Below are 24,619 nucleotides of genomic sequence, written 5' to 3'. Positions count from 1 at the left end.
TAACTTCGTCAATAACTTAACCAATCAATTTCTCAGTATTTCTCATCATAGTTTCATATTCATTCCTCTGTTTAGCCCCCCCCCCCCCCCCCCCCCCCACTTGCAAATAGAACAAAACGCGATCTTTATGCTGGGACCGGACATCATGGGAAAAGGATGTCGGACACTTCGTACCTTTGCCACTTCGTACCCTGGACACTTCGTACCTTCGGGACACTTCGTACCGTACCCAAATTGGTCGCTTCGTACCGTGGGCGGGGTACGAAGTGACCATCAGATAAGTCACTTCGTACCGTCAGCCGAGTCACTTCGTACCTTCAGTAAAATTATAAAAGTATATAACTGAATACCTCATGAATTGTTATTAATGTCTAAAAATAATGTGAAAGTCCTTGTCAGTGTGAAGTTTAAAATATCATAATTTAATATTTTAACATTCGTGCGGATCAGCCATTCGTTCAAGTCAGCCATCCCATAGAGGGCGCCGCTCCGCTGGAATTTTTTGAGGCCCGGTGTACATTACGTCATCCGATGTTTCCGGATATATAGGAAAAGATGGAATACCAGTTTTTAAGTTAAAAGTATTTATTTTTAAAACGTGTTTTACTATGATTTTTATTACTGTGATTTTTATTATGATTTATTTATTTGATATGGACTGTAAAGTGAAGTTCATTAAAAATAATGATTCTGTTAAATATATTTGTGGAATATCCTTGGGGTTGTGAAGTGTTTGGGTGTTTCTTGTAAGTGTTTTTAAGTTGTTCTTAAGTTACATGCTTTCAGTCGGTATTATGATTTATTTATTTGAAATATTGATTTATTAATTTGATATTAGAAATAATTGTTGTTTCCTTGAAGGTACGAAGTGTCTCACGGGAAGGTACGAAGTGTCTCAAGGGAAGGTACGAAGTGTCCAAGGTACGAAGTGTCCATCCAAAGACACTTCGTACCTTCAAAAGGTACAAAGTGTCCAGGGTACGAAGTGGCAAAGGTACGAAGTGTCCTGACACCAAGGAAAAAGGCAAAAGTACTAATATTGGCCCAAACCGGCATCGGTATTTTTTTTTATAACAAAAAGCTAGCCTAGCCAATCGTAGCCTGAGCCGAATCGGGAGGCCCTTAGAAAGCAAACTAGAGAAAAGATCGGACCGGTCCGTCCGCTTACAAAATTTCACCTGAACGGCTGTGTGGCTTCATCACACCGCGGTCAAGAACAGGGGTGGGATAAATAAAGTATCCAATAAAGTAACCCCTGCTTTTTTGGTAAAAAAAAAACAGTAGAAAAGTAGAAAAGGCATTTTCAGAAACCATTAAATCTGCTATTCAGCTGGTAGCAGAACATAAAAAAAAGCTCATATAAGAAAATATAAAATCTGCTTTTCTGCTGTTCTCATAAAATTATTAAGATGTTATGTCAGATTTTTGGCTCACAACATTCTTGAAATGGTATTTCAAAGCGTATCACCCGCTCAAACGAAAAAAGGTTGAACGTTTACTTTTAATGGTCAGGAACCATGACAAAAATTTAAAACGTTTCTTATAAAACACATAAGAATTGGTCACAAAAACTAATTTTGAACACTTTATTTCACTGCTACTAATCGGCGGACTTTTTCGAGCAATGGCTCAAATGAAAGCTTGTAACTTTCTCGACCCCCATCAAAACACCTATTGAATTTTAAATCAAAAATTTTGGGTAAAATCGGCCACAAATCTGACATAGCATCTTTGGAAAAGCATGGCCACTCATTTCGTCTTCAAAAGCTGTCCTTAGAAACAGCCATAGCCGCAATCTAGTCGCGACCCCGACCGTCTTTGGCTTGGCTTTGGTATGTAGGCAGGGGACACGTGTACGTCGTATAAATATCCGCTGGTTTCGTTCTCTCAAATTCAATCATCAAACCAAGGCACGGGTACCATCTTGTAGTGTCAGGAAATTGCTGACATCTGCACCACCTGACTGCTGGTCTCGCGGCTCTCGTCTTGTGGCGTGAATTTATCCACGGTTTATTTGTTTTACCTCCATGATTGATCACTGTTTCCCTCCATTTATATTGATTATGTCAACGAAGTACGTAATTTGCGGCCCTTTATGAACGGTAGGTTTTTGGTTTCATTTTCTGTTTTACGTCTTTTATTAATGCATTTGTTTTGTGTATTGTTTGTTGACATGTTTTTTTACTACGGTTTGTTTGTAACGATTTTTATTGATGTAAATTATGAAATCAAATTAGAAAGTGATGATGTATAAATGCCGTCAAAATTACTTTTTGTGTGTTTTGCCTAACCAAGAAAGTAAATGTTTTGTGCTTTTTAAATAAAATGAACACATGAATGTTTAACAATAATAAATAATTTGTAAACAAATGAATATTAAGTACGTTCAAATCAAAGTTGATAAATTATGAATTATTATAAAACATTGATTTGAATTTTTAACAAAATATAGATCATAAAACCATCATCCATGGTCATTGAGCTATTAAAAAAGAAAACCAGATGGTTTATAACTAACTTTATACATTAAAACCACGAAAACTTTGAAGCATCATAATTCATAAAACCTGAAAGTTTAAAACCATATGTTTTACAAACCATCATCCCATTACAATTAACCACCGACCTTTCAAAACAGTCATTGTTTATTAACCATGAAAATTATAGAATCATAAAAACATGGTCTACAAATCATAGTTTAAATAATACACCACGAAAATTAAAGCATCTTTTTATGGTAATCACTATAAATTAAAGCATCTTTAAAACATGTACTTGAACTTCTATAACATTAGTAGAGTGTAGTATTTATCGATGTAATTCACATAAAAGAACCCTGAACACTTACTTTTAAATGGATGGTGGGAGAATAGGGGTTAACCGCAGTGTTTCTGGTTCATGTCATAATCATAGCATAGAGTAAGGACAGATACTCTATGATCATAGCAAGCACTTGTTTGCAAGCTACTGTGATATAAGTTCACTTATGAATGAGGCATTTTTAGCTTCATTGCCAGAAAGATAAAATAAGAATGAATGATAATAATAATTTATGCATTTGAATGTTTCCATACAATACAGGTTTGATAAGCTAATCGATTCATCAAATGTCTTTGATAGACTGGAACGCCCGTACTGTGATGTTTCCCATCCATGGCTAGTACAACAGAAGCAACAGATGAACTCCGACTTCCCTGTCCGAACCTGATTTTCCAGAAAGAAGCAGCTTTTCCCATCCAATCCCAGGACAGGGAAAACTTGGATTTAAGGATATGCCTAAGACTTAAACTGCAAAACTCTAGGGTATAGAGGGATCTGTAGAAATAAATCCTAGCATTTAGAAGCTTCACTATTTTTTAAGTCATCATGGCGACTGAATATACAGCAGTCGGGATTGAGGGTAGCGTAGAGGTACTACCTAACCAACAATCTGCTACCTACGGTCTTGACGCTGAAACAAGGCACCGACCACATCCTTTGGAGAATGTTGTTGTGCGGACTAGGTACTCATCTGGGAACGGATCCCCAGCGATCGCAGCCAGCAGTGCTGCCGCGGCGTCAACAGCTTCTGCGATCCACCAGACCGGAAGCGCAGATCTTAACGACAAAGTCAGCTCTCCGCGTCGGATTTCATCGAGCACGCCTCCGCCGTCACCCTCTCTGACCAGTTCGAGCTCTAACCACCAGGTGCCGTCATCGCCACGGCGGACACATCCACAGAACCTCAACAGTAGCATGCACTCTTACAAAAAGCCGAGGCCTCGATTAAGGATAAAAAGAAACAACTCCAGACAAGACAATTTGTTGACCTACAGGGCACTGGCGTATCTCGTACTCTGGTATTTCTTTAGCTTTTGTACGCTATTCCTGAACAAATATATACTTAGTACACTTGGTGGAGAACCTGGAATGCTTGGTTAGTATGCAAGGACTATACATTGATATTAGGCCTGGGCGATGAGTGCGACGAATGTCTTTAGCAACTATTGATTGCTTATTCGAGTTGCGACTACCGTTTTTCAATACTCGGGTAATCATACCACCACGATTGGATTACTTCAAAAACAAGAATATAAGTTACTGACGATAACTAGAGCAAGCTAGTCGAAATGTTGAGACCAATTCAAGAACTGACTCCGCAGAAGTGCAGCTAATTGCGATCCTATATAGGATTACTTCAAAAAAAGAAGCCACTTCCTGCTCGGTGAACCAATTCTGTCGCTCACGACTATTCACGCCAATATAAGTTACTGACGATAACTAGAGCAAGCTAGTGGAAATGTTGAGACCAATTCAAGAACTGACTCCGCAGTAGTGCAGCTAATTATGATCCTATATATAGCTGAAGTAGTTAGTCCCAGCTAATTTTCTGTAAAATAAAACGCCTACCAAATACAATCAGACATCGAGCGAAACAATCCATCAATCCTTTCAGCGTGAATTTTACTATATTGCGCCTGCGGCAAACAGTTCGCCGCAAAGTATCCTTGGAATATAAAGATAGTTGTAACTTGTGTCGGAGTCGCAACCATTCAAAGCCATGCATGCGCTTGCGCACTCAATGATTTTTTGTACTGGTCCTCAGGTATTTAAGCTGGCATTTGGCCAGAGGACCACTGTTTGAAAGGCACTGAATTACTCAAAATAATTGTTTTAGTATAAATACTTAATTGGTTACAAGCAGTGGAGAGCTGTTGATAATATTAAACATTGGGAGAAACGGCTCCCTCTGAAGTTATGTAGTTTTTGAGAAAGAGGAATTTCCTCCCTCAAATATTTAATGACTTCAGTCCTGAAGCCTGTTTTATATTAGGCATCTGAAAAGCACACAAGTTTGTGCAACAATTCTTAATTACTCACTTGCAACTTTGATGACCAGTTCAGTCAAATTTTTCACAGATCTTGTTATTTGATGCGTTGGGTTACACCAAGTGAGGATACTGGTCTTTGACAATTCTACCAAAGGAGAATGCTGCAAGTGATAATATTGGTTGCTTGCATTGCAGGTTCAACCCAGATGCTTGTGACTACTGTCTGTGGTTTCTTCAAGATGTACGTACCCTGTTGTCTGTACCGTCATCAGAGCCAAGATGAACGACCCAAAGGGTTTCTATGGAACATGGTGATACTGGGTATCATGAGGTCAGTAATTTAATTTTGGTTTGTTACCCATACACCGATGTGTGTTAGCACTGTATACTCTTTCCAGAGTCCTGTGAAAAAAAATCACAGGCATGTTTACTCGGGAGGGATTCGAACCCGAGTAACATCTCTTATGTCGTTGCGGTACCCGCTGCCAAAACATAGTATTCGAACTGCCTCTAGCTACCGGGCAACCTCGGTAGTCTAGTTGGTAAGACACTGCTCTAGAATTGCAAAGGTCGTTGATCTGAATCCTACCCGAGTAATATGCCTGTGATATTTTTTCAGGGGACTCGGGGAAAGTACTGAGTATACAGTGCTAACACACATCGGTGTATGGGTAAAAACCAAAATTATTATACAATCTGAAGGAGTTTTGAGATGCTTTAAATGTGCAAATTACCGTTCTACTGCTGTGGCGCCCTCTATGGCACCTGTGGACATACGAGTATAGCGTATGACGTGTCTGTTTGGCAATTCTCTAGTTAACTCTTCGCCTCGCTGCCTCTTCAAAAACTCCCATAGAAGTACCCTTTGCAAAATGTAATAGCCTTGCCCTCTCAAAAAATAATATAATATAATTCCATTTCCGAAAATGAAAGTTATCAACTGCGACTTCAAAAAACTGCGATAGAAGTTCCCTTTGCAAAATGGAATAATCTTGCCTTTTCAAAAATAAGTGTCATGGTCGAGCGGTTTAGAGCACAGAATTCAAAGTCTGGTGTTTCTAATCAGCAGAGCGTGGGTTCGAATCCCCAGCCGTGACACTTGTGTCCTTAAGCAAGACACTTAACTATTGCTTCATCCTTCGGATGGGACGTAAAGCCGTTGGTCCCATGTGTTGTGTAACGCATGTAAAAGCACCCCTTGCACTTATCGAAAAGAGAAGGGGTTCGCCCCAGTGTTCCTGGCTGCGGCTGCTGTATGGGCCGTAGCACCTTATAAACCCTTATAAGGTGCTAAATAATTGGGTCTCGGAATTCATCACTGCAATATAACCTATCTTTCTGAAATCTATCATTCCCTTGAGTAGCTTGTTGGTAGATACGTGCGCTATATAAGACTTCTATATTATTATTATTAATTCCATTCCTGAGAATACAATTAATGTATGCAGGCTAAGTGTATGTGTTTCTTTCTTTTACAGGACAATCCATTTAAATTACCGTTGTACTTTCTCCTTCGAAGGTTCTCCACCGTGATCCTAGGTCTTGTGAGTCTCAAGCATATCGCGGTGTCCTTCACCGAAACGATAAAAAGCTCCGCTCCACTCTTCACTGTCATCATAGCGCGGATCATGCTGCGGGAAAAGACGGGTTTGTGGGTTAATTTGGCATTAGTCCCAGTCATGGGGGGATTGGCCCTGACCAGCTGTTACGAGCTCAGCTTCACTGCCATTGGTTTTTCGGCGGCCATAGCAACCAACTTTGTTGACTGGTGAGTACATCAGTTATTGATAGTTTTAAGTTTTGAACAAAGAAAACTTTACTGGAACGGGATTTGAACCAACGACCTCCGGAATATTGTGCAAGCGCTCTACCAACTGAGCGTTCCAGCCCTATGTTCGGGGTTGCCGCTTCCCAGGTTGTACCAACAGTTAATGGTTATATTGCTTCTGATTGGCCCCCTAACCCCCCACCCCCTAACCCCCCCCACCCCCTACCCTCCAAATAAAGATTTTGACTAATATGGAGAGCTATCTTGGGGCTGGATTGCTCAGTTTGTTGAGCGCAGGTACATTAATCATTGGTTCAAGTCCTGGTCCTGTCAATTTTTCTTTGTTTTAAACCTAAAACTGTTTCAAACTTACCCAGTCAGTTTCCCTTGTGGTTTATTACTTGATACATTACTTTTTGTAATAACCAGTCATGCAAATTTTCAGCTGATCTGCAAGTTTTCTCTTTTTTCGTCTTTTTTTTTGGTGCCGTTGAAAACTGTAAACAGTGGTCAAAGTTTTGTGCCTTGCTTTTCTTTTTTTCTCTTGCGTGAGCTTCAGTTCAAGATATATTTTCCAGTGTTAAATTTTCTTCTTTTCTTTTTCCACAGTCTACAAAATGTATTTTCCAAAAAGCTTTTAAGTGGATCTTCACACAGATATAGGTAAGAACAATACTAAAAAAAACATGTAGTAAGGTGCTTTAATGCTTCAGCAGTGTACTGGTAATGTGGTTATGGAAGCAGTTGTTATCCCCCAAAATTTTCTGAGAGTAACGCCTCTCAGATTGTGTATTTCAGACATGGATTATTCTTCCTGCATGGACATAATCCAGGCCTGGAATTACAATTTGTTTAGGGCAGGCCACTTTGGCCTTGGAGCAGGCCAAAGTTTGAAGAGCACCAAGGCCAGTAGAAAGGGCACCAAGGCCAAAACAGTGAAAATAAAAAAGGCATCAAGGCCCAAAAGGAAATTTGACTGGGGGACCCCTACGGGTGGTAAACCCAATTAAACAGTTCACATGAATAAGGATATTGATAAATCATATCTTATTCATGAGCAAACTGTACCATTTAGTTTTAAAACAATATTTGTATTATTAAAAAATATAAAAATACTTACCCCCCCCCCAAACAAAAAGAAATTAATAAAGCAGCAGCTTTAAAATCAGTTAAAATAAAATTTGACCAGTTCACATGAAGAAGGATATTAATAAATCATACCTTATTCATCATAAGCAAACTTGACCTGATTGGCATTACATTGAATTGATGAACTTTTATTTTAGGCCTACTAAAAAAAAAAAAAAAATTCTATTATGAAGTTATATAGTTGACCTGAAAAGTTTTTGCAAGCGATAGTAACTAAACAAATTTTTCAGATCACGCGGTGTAACAATGCCACCAGCAGAGGGCGGTCGATAAACAACAGCGCCAGCTATCGTTCAATGATTCATGTAATAGACGGGTCCCCTGTGAAAATGGGACGTCAGATGGTCGGGCTAATCGCATGTACATGTGTACGTGTTTGCAACGGATGTCACGATGGGAATAACAAGTTGGGCTACTCGTTGTTTGTACGATGATGACTCTTGACCTGATTGCATTGGATTATATTTTTTTACACTTCACAAGCGAAGTTTCGTTGGACGAATACTAAACACGTAAATATTTGTTTTTTTTTTAATGAAAATAAAGGCACGATGGCCCTTTTTTTTTAAGAAGAAAAAAAAGGGCACGACGGCCAAAAGGAAAAAAAAGGCACGGCAATTATGGCCGTGAAAAGCGGAAATTTTTGAAGGGCATCACGGCCAGTTGGAAGGGCATCGACGGCCATGGCCGTAGTGGCCGCCGTGTAATTCCAGGCCTGATAATCGCTCTGGATTCTCGGCAACATCTCAAAAACGCAACGACCTCTTGGTATGAAATTTCCCATAAGTTATTTTTATGTATCTATGTATCTATATTTATGTATCTATATTTATATAAGATTAAAACAGTCAAACAGTTCCAAACACCAATGGTGTACTTTGCCTTTCAAAACGGTTGTTTTCCGCACTGTTAAAGGCAGTGGACACTATCGGTAGTCACTCAAAATAATTGTTGGCATAAAACCTTACTTGGTAATGAGTAATCGGGAGAGGTTGATGTTATAAAACATTGGCTCACTCGTAGTTTTCGAGAAAGAAGTAATTTTCCACAAATTTGATTTTGAGACCTCAGATTTAGAATTTGAGGTCTCGAAATCAAGCATCTGAAAGCACACAACTTGGTGTGACGATGGTGTTTCTTCTTCCAATATATCTCGCAACTGCAACGACCAATTGAGCTCAAATTTTCAGAGGTGTTTTTTTTTATGCATATGTTGAGATATATTGATAATTACCAATAGTGTCCACTGTCTTTAATTCACACTGCATATCGTTGAACAATGCAGACATTGTTTGGTAATGTAACACTCTTGTTCATGTTGAGTTGATGGTTACTTAAAAAAATAAAGTGTTGTTTTATTTCTCTTTCTGACATAGTCCTCCTGAGCTCCAGTTTTATACAAGTACAGCTGCAGTGGTTTTACTTTTACCATCGTGGTATTTCCTAGTAAGTACTTAAAACAAACGCGCGTTTATAACTCATTTTCATACAGAAGCTTTTTGTTAAGTTTATTTTCTTATTTTTTTGGTTGCTACTTTCTTTGCTTAATAGTTGTTCTTTAGTAGAGTAGCGCCATGAGCGCAGCTTGCGGCGGATACCGGCGCTTTATTAAGTGTCCATTATTATTATTATAATGTGGTTCTTAAAGGCTCCATTATATGGACCTTTGTTCACAAAAAGAGTGACTGTGTACATTCCATGGCCTTTCTGGGCGGCAAGATACTGCACTAGTCGTATGGGAAATTTCAAATTTGGTGTCATTATTTCCACCTAAATTCATGCGTTAACTTTGAGGAAATAGAACACAGAGAATGCTGAGCTCAATTGTTGTCTGTGTCTGCTGTAGACGTCCTCTATGGCAGCTGTGGACGTAGAGTATCAATACTACGTGACGCGCCTGTATGGCAAAGCTTTGATATTAATATAGACTTGTAATGCGCACCTTGCTGGGTGTTCAATGCGCAGTGAAACCAAAAACAAACAAAAGAAAAAAACAACACAACTAAATTCGTCCTTGAAAACCTGTGACACAAGATAAGTTTTGAGAAGAGATTTGAATTTTATGGAACAAAGACAAGATCTAAGATTATATGTTCCAGATGCGTGGGGCAGCTGAAGGAAGACCTGATTAAAAGCTTTAATCAAAATAATTAAGTGCCCTACTTGGCCTCGATACCTCTTGTAAAATTCCCCCTAGAAGTGCCCTTTGGAAAAATATAAAAAAGGACTTGCCCTCTGAAAAATAGTATAACTCCATTTCTGGCTATGAAATTTATCAACTAGTACTAATAAATGTGTTTCTTTTTTCTACAGGATAATCCATTTAAAGAAGGGCTTCCAGACCAAATCTTAGTGTTAGCGTTAGGACTGAACGGTTTATTTTTTCATCTACAAAGTATAACAGCGTATGCACTCATGGGTCGAATCTCACCAGTGACACACAGGTAAGAAACTGTCTCCAAAACTAACTCAGATCGTAGCTCTAAGACAAAGAAAACAAATCATGAGACAGTGGAAGACAGCGAGCAAATCTGTATATCTGAAATCTTGGTGTAACACTTTAAAAATGATTGATGATCTTTTTCAAAGGCAAAGTAACAATCTCATGTTCTGTTTGCCGAGTAATCAGGGTGTGGGTTTGAATCCATGTCATGACACTATTGTCGTTGAGCAAAACACATAGCTATAATTGCTTCTCGTCACCAAAGAGTAAATGCGTACCTGTGAGGGCAGAGATGAATGTAAATATTTGGGCTGTATTCCCCAGGGAGCTGAGATGGCTCAAGTATGCAATAAATGGAATAGTGGCCATGGGTTTTATGCGACAATGAGTGTCAATTTCGGTGAATACCTGGCGCTGTACAATAATAATATTAGTAGCTTCATGTAGTTCTTATATAGTGCATTTACAATAACCCTATCATCAAGCACTTGACATAGTGTCCATTGTTAATAGTAAACCTGTGCAAAGCGATAAGAAATAAGTGTGTTTGTTTGTTTGTTTTTTGACAGTGTTGCCAACACAGCAAAGAGGGCGCTGTTAATATGGCTGTCCGTTATAGTCTTCAATAATCAGGTGACGTTACTCAGCGGTATCGGCACGGCCGTCGTCGTTCTAGGGGTCTTCCTTTATAACCGAGCTCGTGAGCATGAACAACAGAACAGTTCGAACGAAGCGATGACGAGGGAGGTTAAAAAATCACCGAATCCACCCGTCTGATTGGTCCATTTGGGAGGAGGTAGAGTTTTAATAATGTTTGGTACACTGACTTGATTGGTCGTAAGTAAACACTCAAATTAGATTCCTCAGACTATAGTGTTGCTATTTTGGGTTCACTTTTGTATAGACACCCCAAGATTTCTGTGGGTCGGGTGTCCGTTTGTGAATGTTGCGGCCAGAGATGATGCGGTTGGTTCCCGCTGTAACCTTGCTAAATGTGGATGGACATGACATTCTTAATGAAACGACCTTGAGAGTTCGTTGCAGTTTGATCAGCAAGTAGACGCTTAATTCAGCTGAAACGTTCACATATGACTTTTATTGTTTCTTTATTATAATTTTGACTATAGTAAATCAGCACTATGTTGATAACAATCAATATGTGACCATATGTACCTTTAACTCAAGTTTACTATATGTCTACACTACTTCTATATCATGTAGCAAATTATTTTATATAACAAACCGTTAAAAAGGAGAGGAGTATTGAATATACACGTCGCTGTATGGGCAAAACACATGGCCCCTGATGCAAGTTAACTAAAATATGAAATAGTTGTTGCTACTACAGGCTCTTACAGAGTTTTATGTTTGATTAGTTATATAAAGTTAAAAGTGCTACCACTATCGTGTTTTTTTTTTTTATCTTCAAGAACGCGCTAATCCTCCAATCAGATTCGCAGAACGGAGTGGTGATAAAAACCTATATTGCACGGCCTCGTTGGATATGGGACGCAGAAGCGCTATATTTTTCCGTATTCCACTCGCGCTTGTGTGGTAACTTATATTATCTTCAGGTACGCGCTATCCACCAATCAGATGTTGAACTGGAGGGTGGTATAAAAACCTACATACTACTTCCAGTGTTTTGATTGCACAGTGCGTATTGTGAGTGCGTCACGCTCCGTATACAGACAGTGCAAAAATTGAATTCTAAACTTTGTGTGGGAGCATGCTGTTTGTCGCGAAATACCGTTCTTAAATTTTAAACTTTGCGTGTTTCACGCGAGACTGGAAGATAAATTTGTTATAACATGCGCGAGTGGAATACAAAAAAAACTTGGTGCGTCTGTGTCCCATAAAGAGGCCGAAGGTCGAGTTGAAAATGGGACGCAGAAGCGCTATATTTTTTCCGTATTCCACTCGCGCTTTTTTGATAACTTATAATATGTTATATCTATCGTACTAATCTTTAACATCTAAACAATTTAAAGCCAGTGGACACTATTGGTAAATGTCAAAGACCAGTCTTCTCACTTGATGTACCTCAACATATGCATAAAATAACAAACCTGTGAAAATTTGAGCTCGTTTGGTCATCGGAGTTGCGAGATAAATATGAAAGAAAAAAAACACCCTTGTCACACGAAGTTGTGTGCGTTTAGATGGTTGATTTCGAGACCTCAAATTCTAAACTTGAGTTCTCAAAATCAAATTCGTGGAAAATAACTTCTTTCTTAAAAACTACTCCACTTCAGAGGGAGCCGTTCCTCACAATTTTGTATTCTGCCAACCTCTCCCCATTACTCACTACCAAGTAAGGTTTGATGCTAATTATTATTTTGAGTAATTACCAATAGTGTCAACTGCCTTTAAAGCATCTCAGGGCTTTATTCCAAAACCAGTCAGCTGGACATTAAAATTCTTTTAATACTGAGCAGATTTTCTTGCCAATTATGGAAGATTTTGATTAATTTTAGTCTCAAAGTTCAGTTATCAAGTTTAAATACAGGGTGAGAAAAAATGCCTGATTCCTGCTGACATGTAATTTCATGTTTTTACTTAAACAATACAATAATTGCATATTGGCATGTAAAAGAACAATTTCATCATTTGTCTCTTTGGTTAAGTTAACTTCATTACTCAATTGATTTAAAAGATTTTGGTTTCAGACTCGAAAGTCAAAATGCAAAGTTTGTTTCTGTTCAAGACATTACAAAGTATTTATATTTAATTGAAAAACACAAGACCACAAACTTGTCCGTTCATAAGTTTACTGGCCTCATGGTAAGATCATGGGCATTGGGCCTGTGGACCAGTGTAACATTCGAGCCATCTGGCAAGCACATATGACAAAAGTTAATTGACTTTACTTTACATAAGGGAATCGATGTGTGGTAAAGAGGTTGTCAACTAGTGGTTTAAACCACTAGTTGGAAACCGATTCAACACACTGTGATTCCCTTTCATAGATACCTTTTCGGTCAAAAACATCAACACTTTTTGGTCAAAAAGTAAAATAAATGTACCAAAAATTATAATTGTTCAATGATTTCTTTCAAAACAACACCCCTCCAGCTATGAAATGGTAAAGCCCTCCGTCGCCCTCAGGTAAACAACTCCTTATAAGGGAATGATGTGCGCGTGATGTGGCACAACTGTGTCAGCCGTTGCTCTCGACCAATAGGAATGAAGAAACTGTCCTAAAAGAACAGGTGCAAGATCGCGTGTCACGCCCATGTTTCAACACTTTTTACTGGTCATAAAGGTTTATACACACCCACGTGACGCGCTCTCCATCAATAGGAATAGCAAAATTGTCCGAGGTATTTATGAATGCTAATTAATGAAACTGTACTTTTTAGACCCACTTTTTAAGTTTCCATGTCTGGGGACTCTGTGGTTGATTTCCAAATATCTCTATCAGGACCTTTTAATGGACCGATCCGACTTTCCACTAAGCTCAGCCCACCGCGCACGTGAGCAAGACACGTGTACGAGCACTCCCAATGACATTCTGCACGATTCTGCCGCGCGTGCCAAATATACGCGCACGCATGACCGACTTTGTCTGACCACAATCATTGCTGTGATTGGTCAAATGGGTGAACGTGCCCAGTTTGATTGCCAGGCCGGATCGGTCCATTGTTCTCTTTACAGACTCATTTGGAAAATTATAATTTGCTGTGATAACTCTTTGCTTTCAACCAAAAATAAAATCATATAAAGATTTTTTTATGAGTGTTTAGTTGAAAAATAAACACCAAACGAAAAAATCCTGAAACAACCAAATCATGTCATAGATAAAAACTCTTCATTCACATTTTTTGCAGAGGTAAGCTTTAAGCTATATTTATTTTATTTAAAAATGAATAGCAAGAAAAGATTCATGTACCATCTCATGAGTTTTATTAAAACTGTCAAATTTACAATCATGCAGCATTGAAGGGAAATTTACTTTAAATTATTATAAATTTTAGAATTTTTACAAATGTCATGTCGCATAAATCTGTGTACTTTTCCTGTTAGTATGAAAATAAAATCGGTGCTTGTTTCATTGTTTTTTTTGTGTGCTCGTCCAAAATGCGAGGATAATTTTATTTTAGTTTGTTATTTTTGCTCTTTAGAGGAATAAAGTATGTCTTTAATTTGTGGAAGATCATGTTCATTCTAATTTCCTACTTTTTCAGTGACAACCATGTGACATTACATGTTTATAAAAGAGCCACAAAGCCTGGGCCCAATTTCATAGAGCTGCTAAGCGCAAATATTTGCTTAGCATGAAATTTTTGCATATTGCTTGGTACTGGTATTCAGTTGTCGTTTGATTATCCTGAAAATCACGTTGAATATGCATGGTAGTTTAATCCAATGGCCTCATTCTCTACAAAAAAATAAACGACCGTGTAAGTGGTTGATTTTAGAAATCATTGTTTTGATTTAGAAACTAGTATTGATTACTTTTGATTGATTGTGATTTCTTTTTGATTTTTTTTTTCTGTGGGGGGGGGGGGGGGGGCGGGCGGGAGGGTATGCAGGTTGTTTGATTAAATATTTTTATGAAAGAACCTTTTTCCATTAAAACAATACTTAATATAACTCAATCTTACACTGTAAGTGTACTTTGCATATAAAATATGCTTTAATAAATACCTCTGAATGTGAAGTTGAGATAATTTTGTGTGTGTCAGTTGAGTATTAGTCTCAGTTTTAGCATGTAAAAACGTAATTAACCCTTTAGGCCAAATAAAAAAAAATACCAAACGATCGTCCGGATTTTTCTAAAAAGAGGAGGATGAGGGCCTTACTATTTACTATTTTTTTTTCAAGATCTCTGTCAGGACCTGTGTTAACACTAACACTAACAGGGTCGGATAACAATTTTCTGGTAGGCATTCACTAATATTGTTTTATGAAACAGATGGTTACAAGTGTTCGAGAGCATCAAGTTAGATTCGGGAAAAGCTCCTAGGCCAGTCCTTTGAAAAGATGGATTGAAAAAAAAAAAAAAAAAAAAAAACGGGGACGATCAACTGGTATTTTTTTTTATTTGGCCTTATGGTATTTTTACCATAATTGATACATCATATCCTACATCCAAGTAAATTGGACCTACGCCTTTTACGTCTCATCCGAAGGGCAAAGCAATCGTGATAGAGAATCTTGCTCATTGTGAGCAACCAGAGTGGGATTCGAACCACACACTGAAACATTAAACTTTTAGCTGTATGCGGGTGGTGCATTTAATAGCTATTTATCTTCAAGTACGCGCTAATCCTCCAATCAGATTGGCAGAATGGAGTGGCGATAAAAACCTATATTGCACGGCTAATATCACTACCATGCGTCTTGTGTGTTCCAAGTCACGCGCCAAGTTTGCTTGAAGATAAAATACGTTATCACACGCGCACTCAGGGAAATACGGAAAATATAGCGCATCTGCGTCCCATATCCAACTCGTCCTTCGGCCGGCCCCGTTGGATATGGGACGCAGAAGCACTATATTTTTCTGTATTCCACTCGCGCTTTTGTGATAACTTATATACCACGCAGGCTCACTGATAAGGACATTCATTCCATTACATTACATTACAATAAATTATTACATTATAATACCAATAATTTCAGGGGGGCCCAGTGGACTACAGGACTTGCAATCACAAGGTTGTGGGTTCGACTCTCACCAATAAAGATAAAGAATAAGTATTATCTTGCAGCTAATTCACAATTTCTTGATTTGAGCATGGAGGTATGATTTGGGCATATATAGATTAAGGACAGTCTCTGTCCTTAATCTATGATTTGAGCAATGGACCCCATGAAATATGTACGTGCGCACTAACGTTTTTGTTGGCAAAATGAGGGAACATCGCGCTGTTATGTACACGGCTAATGGGTGCGTGACGCAGATGCGATTGCGCGTCTGCTTAGTGCACAACTCTATGGCGTTTGCCAACCAACAGGGTCGACTGTACGCATGCGTGAATGTGATTAGCATATTTCATGGGTCCATTAATTTTATAGAGACACTTAACCAATGTTTGTATGGGAGAGATTGGCTGTTCCTTTAGCAACTTATCCACATGGGAGTCTGCCGAGTTCCCTTGAAGGGAAGATCCGCCAAACAGACAAACAAAACAAATTCTTCAGAGTTGAAATATTTAAAGTGGTGGCACAAGCCTGTGGAAATCTCATTTTAAGTAGGCCTGCAGTCAGTGTACATTTTTACCTATTTAATTGAATGCTTTGATTAGAGTACGCACTATATATAAACATGCATAAACCCAGGTACACCAAGTGAGATGATCGAATTTGATTAAAAAAATTCTTTAAAAAGTGGATTACTGGGGGGTTGCTATTAAATCTCGCGGGAATTTGTGAGAATTTGCGGTTTTATGCAATCAGTCTTGTACCCATACCCACATTCGAACACACTGAGCATTTCCGATTCGTAAAGGGAAGGGGCACCGACTATCGTACTGCATGCGACACATGCTGCCGGTGGTTAAGTTTATTTTGTTACGAAAAAGGGACTCCGTTTTGTCGGAAAAATCATGGCCCAACAAGTTAAAGATATGATGGGAAGAATGGGGAAGGGTCCCGCTGGACTAAGTACAGGTTTGAAGCTACTTGTAGCAGGAGGAGCTCTTGCATATGGAGTCAGAGAATCAATTTACACAGGTAAGAATACTAAGATCAAACACTTTTTGTCGTCGACTGCGATCCGTGCGAAATGACCAATGCTGTTACATCAGCCTTACCGGCCATCTGCCCATTTTCCGGACACTTTTAGTTTTAAAGCGGATTTTATTAAATCTGAAAGTTTTCTGTATCCTGCCACCACGTTTTCACCCAATTTTACCAAAAGGAATTATCTCGTCAAAGTAAACAAAGCTATCACAAAACTACAGGCTTATTAAACATGTTAAATATTTAATAAATTGTCGGGGCTCAAATTAAATAAAACTTAAATTTAAAAATAAAAATAAAAGAAAATAAATTTACAAAAGTTAAGATTTTCGTAAAAATTACATAATTTAATTAAAAATATTGTGACATTTCTGAATAAGTACAAATAAATATTTAATGTAACATTACCTTTAAGTTTTGCTTCAGCCATTGAGGTCGGGTAGAAATTAGCGGTGTTCAGATGACGACGACACGACTGGCTGGTTATGCAACATAAATATCCTACAGGCAGACAGGCATGACAAGAAACCTCAACTTGTTTTTTAATTTCAGCCAAAACGAAATGAACTTTATATTTAAACAAAATGAATGCAGTCACCACCAACCGGTCAACCTTTCTTCCCCAGCCACAGATCCAGACTGCCACCCAAGCCCTCAGTCCCCAAATGAACAGGCCCCAGGCCAGCGCCAGTGGTGTTTCTTGTTTTATGATTGTATAACAAAGCAGCTTAAAAGTGATGGAGAAAGCTTAATCCCTCAATTACTTAGTCTAAAAAATTTGAGAGTAATACAAATAACTGCATTCCTTCATCCAAGAGGCCAGGAAACCAAGAGTGTCAAATATTTAACCCTTTTAATTATTTACAGCATTGGCAGTTTGAAGAATGCCAAATGTTTAATCCTTTTCAATGTGGCCCAGATCTTCCAACATCCTCTCCTTTATAGAGGACTATTGTCACTCCACATCTGATTGTTTGCACTTGAATAAGATTTATTTAATTGGAATGCAAGACTCTGTGTTAAGCACTTCTTCTTTGTGTCTGCTGGCCCTAGTCCTTCTGAATCATTGGATACAAAGAAGGACTACTAAACAATACCAACACAAATAACTACATTCCTCCATCCAAGGCAAGAAATATAGGCCTACTGGACCAAGAAACAGTACAGAATAGAAAAGTACAACAAAGATGCTGACAGGGTGGCGGGGGGGGGGGGGGGGGGGGGCAACTAGGCACGCATGGAGAACAGAACAATTATTGTTACATGGGAAATTAAAAATTAGTATCAGGGAGCATGCAAGTACACAGGCCAGGAGTTTCATCTTTTGGAGGGCAGGGCCGTTTTTAATTTGCAAAAGGCACTTCCAATGGAAAATCTTGAGGTCTATTGGAAAGGTTAAAAGGGGAACCAAGACCAAGGCGATGGCAACAGAGACAAATGGCCTCTGCTCAATGAAATTCCAGGCATGAAGTACACAACAAGCCAATCTGGGGAAGGACACAGGAAAATTGCCCAACACTGTAATACCATGCGGGTCGGGAAAACATAAGTAAACATGAGAAGTCAGTGTAGACATGTTTGCGTTTAATGCAGTTTCAGGAAGTGAACTTGTCCCATGTTACATGTATCTGACATACTAAAAAAAAATTAGTGTGGATAAGGCGCCTTCAGACAATTCAACCCCATAGTCTGAACATCCAAGAAGGAAATGACTAATAACCATACCATGTGCCTTTGCCTTCTCCTTTTCCCATCAAAAATGGCATTAGAAAATAACACATTTAGAAACAGGTGGTAATTGAGTTACACCCCCTTTTAGCCTGCCTCAGTCACTAATTAATCACTTTTCTCCCTCTTCCCACCTTTGATATTGTCCTTTGTGTTTCCATCTTCTTGTGGTCAAAACAGCCCCTTCCCTCCTACCCCACTTTCTTTGTCTCTTTATTCTTTGTTTACCCCTTGCTTTTTATGTGCTATCTGACTCTCCCTCTCTATTCATGTATTTCCACTTCACTGCTCATGTTACACTTGGTTACCTGTGTTTATGTGTGTTGTGTTGTCATTTAGCCTTCGAGAAAGACTCTGCTAGGGTCAAAACGTCTGGCCATTACGTAAACAAAAATTCATTTTTTCCCCTTCGTATCATTTTTGATATCAGTGGATGGTGGTCATCGAGCGGTGATCTTCAGTCGTCTCGGCGGAGTTCAAGATAATATCTTTGCGGAAGGTCTTCATTTAAGGATACCATGGTTCCAATATCCAGTCATATTCAATATTCGCTCCAAGCCTCGACGAATCTCCTCTCCCACTGGAAGCAAAGGTACAGCAACAAGTTTTGTATTCACATGAAATTTGTGTATTTTTTCAGAGATTATTAACCCTCCCCTCCTAATAATAATAATTAGTTATTATATAGCGCATTACAATAAAGTGCTATTCACATGACAGCAACTTAACTTGGGTCCCTTGGTTAATTTTAGCATGATGCAAAATGTAGCAATGTTTGACGAGATTTTGCAAGAGAACTTGGACAGTAGACAAGATTGTTGTCTTTTTGGCATGAGGTACATTTTGTAAAAATATTACAACCAAGGGGCTTAACATATATTGGGATGAAGAAGAGATGGACAGTAACCCATGTGTAAGGTTCCGGTACAGTAACCCATGTGTAAGGTTCCGGTACAGTAACCCATGTGTAAGGTTCCGGTACAGTAACCCATGTGTAAGGTTCCGGTACAGTAACCCATGTGTAAGGTTTCGGTACAGTAACCCATGTGTAAGGTTCCGGTACAGTAACCCATGTGTAAGGTTCCGGTACAGTAACCCATGTGTAAGGTTCCGGTACAGTAACCCATGTGTAAGGTTCCGGTACAGTAACCCATGTGTAAGGTTCCGGTACAGTAACCCATGTGTAAGGTTCCGGTACAGTAACCTATGTGTAAGGTTCCAGTACAGTAACCCATGTGTAAGGTTCCGGTACAGTAACCCATGTGTAAGGTTCCGGTACAGCAACCCATGTGTAAGGTTCCGGTACAGTAACCCATGTGTAAGGTTCCGGTAGAGTATGGGGTACCAAGAGTGGGAGGGTTAATTCTTTTTATTAAACAGCAATAGGAAGTATATGTAGATTTGAAACAGAGCTGTGTAATCTTTGTCTCCAGATCTGCAGATGGTGAACATAAGCCTGCGAGTCCTATCCAGACCGTTGGAGACACAGTTACCCCAAATCCTTCGCCAGCTCGGCACAGATTATGATGATCGGGTGCTACCTTCCATTTGCAACGAGGTAAGAGCAGATTGTTACAACCATTAAACTTACTGGCTGAACCCCCTTGAGACCCAGGGTGTCTCTTGCTCTGAACTGCCACACACAATACCAGACTTGGAATGACATGAAGGCCACACAGGCCATGGCCTCCCTTGCCCCCTGGTCTTGGCCTTGGTGCCCCTTCAAAAGCTTCCCATTGACTTTAAGATTTTCCAATGGAAGTGCCCTTTGCAAATAAAAAATCCTCTTGCCCTTTTGAAGATAAATTTCCAGGACTGCTTCATACTGTGACATAGTTTCACTGTAAATCACACAATCTTGCTCCAGAAGCCTGTAGGAGTTGCAGCAATCTCGTTGATTTGTGCAATAAAAAGTCAAATGGAGCCGTATGAATGGCTCTTTGTTTTAAGTCAAATGGAGCCGTATGAATGGCTCTTTGTTTTAAGTCTCAGCAAAATGGGTAAGAAAAAGCAGAAAATCTGGTTGTACGCTCAAACATCCTGATAGGAAAAATCAGGTCGGACACACTGTTGGCACATTTACCATGAAAATAACTAGAAAAGACAGAGGCTAGCTACAGACCCATGATGAGAAAAGAGTTTGTAACGTTGATCCCGACCTTTCACCAACAAGATTAGCAAAACGCTTCTTGACTCTTTCTCGCAAAGATAAATGACAGATAAAACATCATCACTTTCGTTTGATTTTCGTTTCAGGTGCTGAAGGGCGTTGTCGCCAAGTTTAATGCGTCCCAGCTCATCACTCAAAGACAGCAGGTGAGCGCACCCTCTCAAACTCCTTCAGAGTGAAATACTTTTGTATAGCAACTTATCTCCCCAAACTGACGATTCCCTTAATATAAATAATAACCAGTTTTTATATAGCGCTTTTCACACTCGAAGGGCGTCTCATATTATTCCTGGTCACTGGGCCTTGATTCATTCCTCAAACCATCTCGGCTCCCTGGGGAGCACTGAAGCATCTCTGACCTCAGCTGAGGTCTCGAATTCAAGCATCTGAAAGCACACAACTTCCGAAAAAGGTTGTTTTTTCTTCCATTATTTTCTCACCACCACATGCGTTTGAATGTTCACAGGTTGGTTATTTTATGTATATGTTGAAATACACCAAGTTGAGTAGACTGATCTTAGAAAGTTACCAAAGATGTCCAGTGCCTTTAAGAGAGCGAAGTCTCAGGCCTGTAAAACGAGCGCAATATTCCGTAAACTCTTTACACTAACAAATATCAAGATTTTGTGACAATAAAAATGCCTTTTAACCTCAGGTGAGCTTACTGATTCGAAGACAGTTGACGGAAAGAGCGAAGGACTTCGGACTCATCTTGGATGATGTCTCCATCACAGAGCTCAGTTTCGGTAAGAAAACTGTATAACTCAGTACTTTCTCGAGTTCTATGAAAACAAATGCATAGACAAATCAATATGGAAAGGTTTGCGGCAACACCATGTAATGAATTTCTCTAAATGAGTTGGGGTGGTTTTAAAAAGAACCGCTGGTTTCAACTCGACATTTTGATCAGTATGCTCTGATCGTCTTCTGGAGAGAGCAAATCACTCGAGTCAGGTTTGAACCCGTGACCTTTGCCATTCTAGAGCAGATGTCTTGGCAACTATACCATAGAGATTGCCCGAAAGCAAAAATGTTGTTGATTTTTTTTTCTCCATCTGGGGTCGTTTTTAACATTGTGAGCCATTTGTGTGTGTGTCTATAGGGAAGGAATACACAGCAGCAGTTGAAGCTAAGCAGGTCGCTCAACAGGAGGCTCAGAGAGCTCAGTTTATGGTAGATAAGGCGAAACAAGAGAGAGCTCAGAAGGTGGTCCAAGCAGAGGGAGAAGCTGCTTCTGCTGAAATGATATCCTTTTAAAGTATAGGGATTGCAATGATGGTCATTCAATCAATCAAAACGAAATTACGTAGCGCCTGTATCTTTAAAAAATATGTTCAAAGGTGCTTTGACCCATACAAGTTTGATATCAATTGCATAGAAAATGCTTTAGAGTATGAATGAGTATTAAAGAGTACTTTAAGAGTTCAATAAGTGTTATTTACACGCATTACACAACACACGTGAGCTACCTATGAAGGACAAAGCAATAATATTTAGGTGTCCTGCTTAAGGACTTGCTTTAGAAAATTAATCGGAACGCACCTCAGACTCATTGTCATATGATGATAACTGACTGTGTGAAACGCCCATCCACCTTGGTCACCAACAGCTATACCTTAACCCACAATTCCATGTTGAGACGCCTCGTCTCATGGGAACAGTCTGTAATCTTGATGGATGACCCGTGGGTGAATCCGCCGACCCCCGAAGGAGGGTCGCTAGCGACCCCCCCTATGGGCGAGGTGGTCATCCCCAATCCGTGGTCTTGCATTGTAACCCCAGACTGACATTATTCCCTCACAAGAGGGGGCCGTTTGCTTATAGACTCCCCAGCTGGTGAAGATTTAACCGCCGGGATAGATAACCAACATGTGGCATAGGGGTTGGGTTTGGGGGGGTTTATGGGGTTGGGACAGTGGGCTAGGGTGCTGGATCAGTGGTGGTTGGACTGACATGAACACTTCTTTAGTAATCTGATGACAGTCAGTTCGTTGTTAATAATAATCATAATAATAACCGTATTTATAACGCGCCTTTTGCCAAAGGATACAAAGCGCCAGGTATTATTACTGCAAGGAGTTTTTGAGATATAAGTCCTAATCCTTAAGCACCATGTAATGGTTTACAAGGTGCTGTGGCGCAATATGCTGCCAATCCAGCCAGGAACACCGGTGCAAACCCCTTCTCTTCTGATAAGTGCACTGGGTTCTTTTACTCGCGTTTACACAACACATGGGACCAACGGCTTTACGTCCCATCCGAAGGACGAAGCAATGGTTATGTGTCTTGCGTAAGGACACGAGTGTCACGGCTGGGGATTTGAAACCACACTCTGCTGATCAGAAACACCAGAGGTTGAATTCGGTGCTCTTAACCGCTCGGCCACGACACTCACGCGTTGTTGTACATGTACATGGTTGCCGAGTTGAGCTTTTTGTATCTAGATTGAAGTATATTGACCTTAACTCTAACTTCACTTGGGTGTAGCCATTGCCGCAAACCCTGGATATCTAAAGCTGAGGAAGATCAGAGCTGCACAGAACATTGCTAGAACCGTAAGTTCCTAAACCCCCCCCCCCAACGCACACATCAGAGCTGCACAGAACATTGCTAGAACCGTAAGTTCCTAAAACCCCCCCCCCCCCCTCCAACCCTAACGCACACATCAGAGCTGCACAGAACATTGCTAGAACCGTAAGTTCCTAAACCCCCCCCTCCAACCCTAACGCACACATCAGAGCTGCACAGAACATTGCTAGAACCGTAAGTTCCTAAACCCCCCCCCCTCCAACCCTAACGCACACATCAGAGCTGCACAGAACATTGCTAGAACCGCAAGTTCCTAAACCCCCCCCCCCAACCCTAACGCACACATCAGAGCTGCACAGAACATTGCTAGAACCGTAAGTTCCAAGGAAAATTGCCTTGCCCCGTTAAGATTGAAATTTAAGGCCTGTTATTCCTCTCCACTAAACAGGTTGCAGGGTCTCAGAACCGCGTCTACTTGAATGCCACCAGCCTGATGTTGAATCTTGGAGACCAAGCATTCTACGACGATTCAGAGAGACTTGGAAAGGCATCCATGAAGAAGTAAACATAATCTTGTATTCATTGATCCGTTGAATGATGCATGTTAACATAGACTTTATTAAACCCAACAATCCAGATTTACCCCCTCAAGAGCCCAATATTGATACAGCTTTGAAGGAGAAATTATTGTTAACAACCCTCCTACTGTCTGACCGTTCATTATCATCCACTGTGGTTTTGAACGGTTACATAGACTGCAATATGTTATATCATGTGATGAATTCATCTACACAGTACACGGTCAACCCTCCTACTCTGTGACCGTTAAATCTCATCCACTGGTTTTGCAAAAGAGAATCAAAGTGTGTCGATGAGATTTTAAAACCAGTGGTTAGTATCCATTTGGAATCGACACATGACTTGACTTGTATAATAAACAAATTAATGCTTATTTAGCAGTATATTTGAGTGATTAAAAGCTGACTACAGTGTATTTTGAACTTGAAAATATGAGTGATTTGTGTCCGGTTTTTAGTCACAATAAGGCATTATTTATGGAATTTCAGACTAAGTATTTGTTCATGAATAACTGAACAAGTTGTTTCTGATACAAAGTCAATCAAACTCGACGAGGGACGAAGCAATAATAGTTAAAGGGATGCTGCGGTGAATTCAAATAAACCAGTTATTTTTCTGTCATTTATTTCTGATATATGTATTGAACATCAATAAAATGTGTTTTGTTTATTCCCGACATATCTGACTTGCGTAATTACCGCCCCCCCCCCCCCTACCATCGACGTCACATCGGGAATTCAAACATATCGCCGGCA

The 24,619-nt window shown here is 39.7% G+C and overlaps 3 protein-coding genes across 4 annotated transcripts in view; 2 read left to right on the top strand and 1 right to left on the bottom strand.

Annotated features, from left to right (window-relative positions):
• The window catches only part of LOC117302243 (protein ELYS-like), a 72,668-nt gene extending 66,286 nt beyond the window's left edge, over positions 1-6,382 (bottom strand). The window contains exon 1 of the mRNA XM_033786090.1: positions 6,309-6,382. The gene's annotated coding sequence lies outside the window, so the exon portion shown is untranslated. The remainder of the gene's footprint in view (positions 1-6,308) is intronic.
• On the top strand, positions 1,956-11,041 carry LOC117302244 (solute carrier family 35 member E2B-like). Of its 2 annotated transcripts, none has more exons than XM_033786094.1 (8): positions 1,956-2,102; positions 3,121-3,916; positions 5,007-5,142; positions 6,331-6,579; positions 7,189-7,242; positions 9,105-9,174; positions 10,042-10,172; positions 10,741-11,041. In XM_033786094.1, the coding sequence occupies exons 2-8, from the start codon at positions 3,367-3,369 to the stop codon at positions 10,946-10,948; spliced, it is 1,398 nt and encodes a 465-aa protein (XP_033641985.1). In that variant the 5' UTR covers positions 1,956-2,102; positions 3,121-3,366; the 3' UTR covers positions 10,949-11,041. The 2 variants fall into 2 exon arrangements, with proteins under 2 accessions (XP_033641985.1, XP_033641984.1); XM_033786093.1 differs by having other exon boundaries at positions 3,082-3,916.
• A 5,597-nt stretch (positions 11,042-16,638) lies between these two features.
• Positions 16,639-24,497, top strand: LOC117302246 (prohibitin-2-like). Its single transcript, XM_033786096.1, has 8 exons — positions 16,639-16,849; positions 19,017-19,178; positions 20,020-20,144; positions 20,843-20,902; positions 21,412-21,502; positions 21,859-22,001; positions 23,234-23,311; positions 23,734-24,497. Exons 1-8 carry the CDS (start codon positions 16,723-16,725, stop codon positions 23,848-23,850), a joined length of 903 nt encoding a protein of 300 aa, XP_033641987.1. The 5' UTR covers positions 16,639-16,722; the 3' UTR covers positions 23,851-24,497.
• Positions 24,498-24,619: the final 122 nt, after the last annotated feature.

The sequence above is a fragment of the Asterias rubens genome, chromosome 18 (genome assembly GCF_902459465.1).
Source record: "Asterias rubens chromosome 18, eAstRub1.3, whole genome shotgun sequence".
NCBI lineage: Eukaryota > Metazoa > Echinodermata > Asteroidea > Forcipulatida > Asteriidae > Asterias > Asterias rubens.
This window is presented reverse-complemented; position numbering and strand designations above follow the sequence as displayed.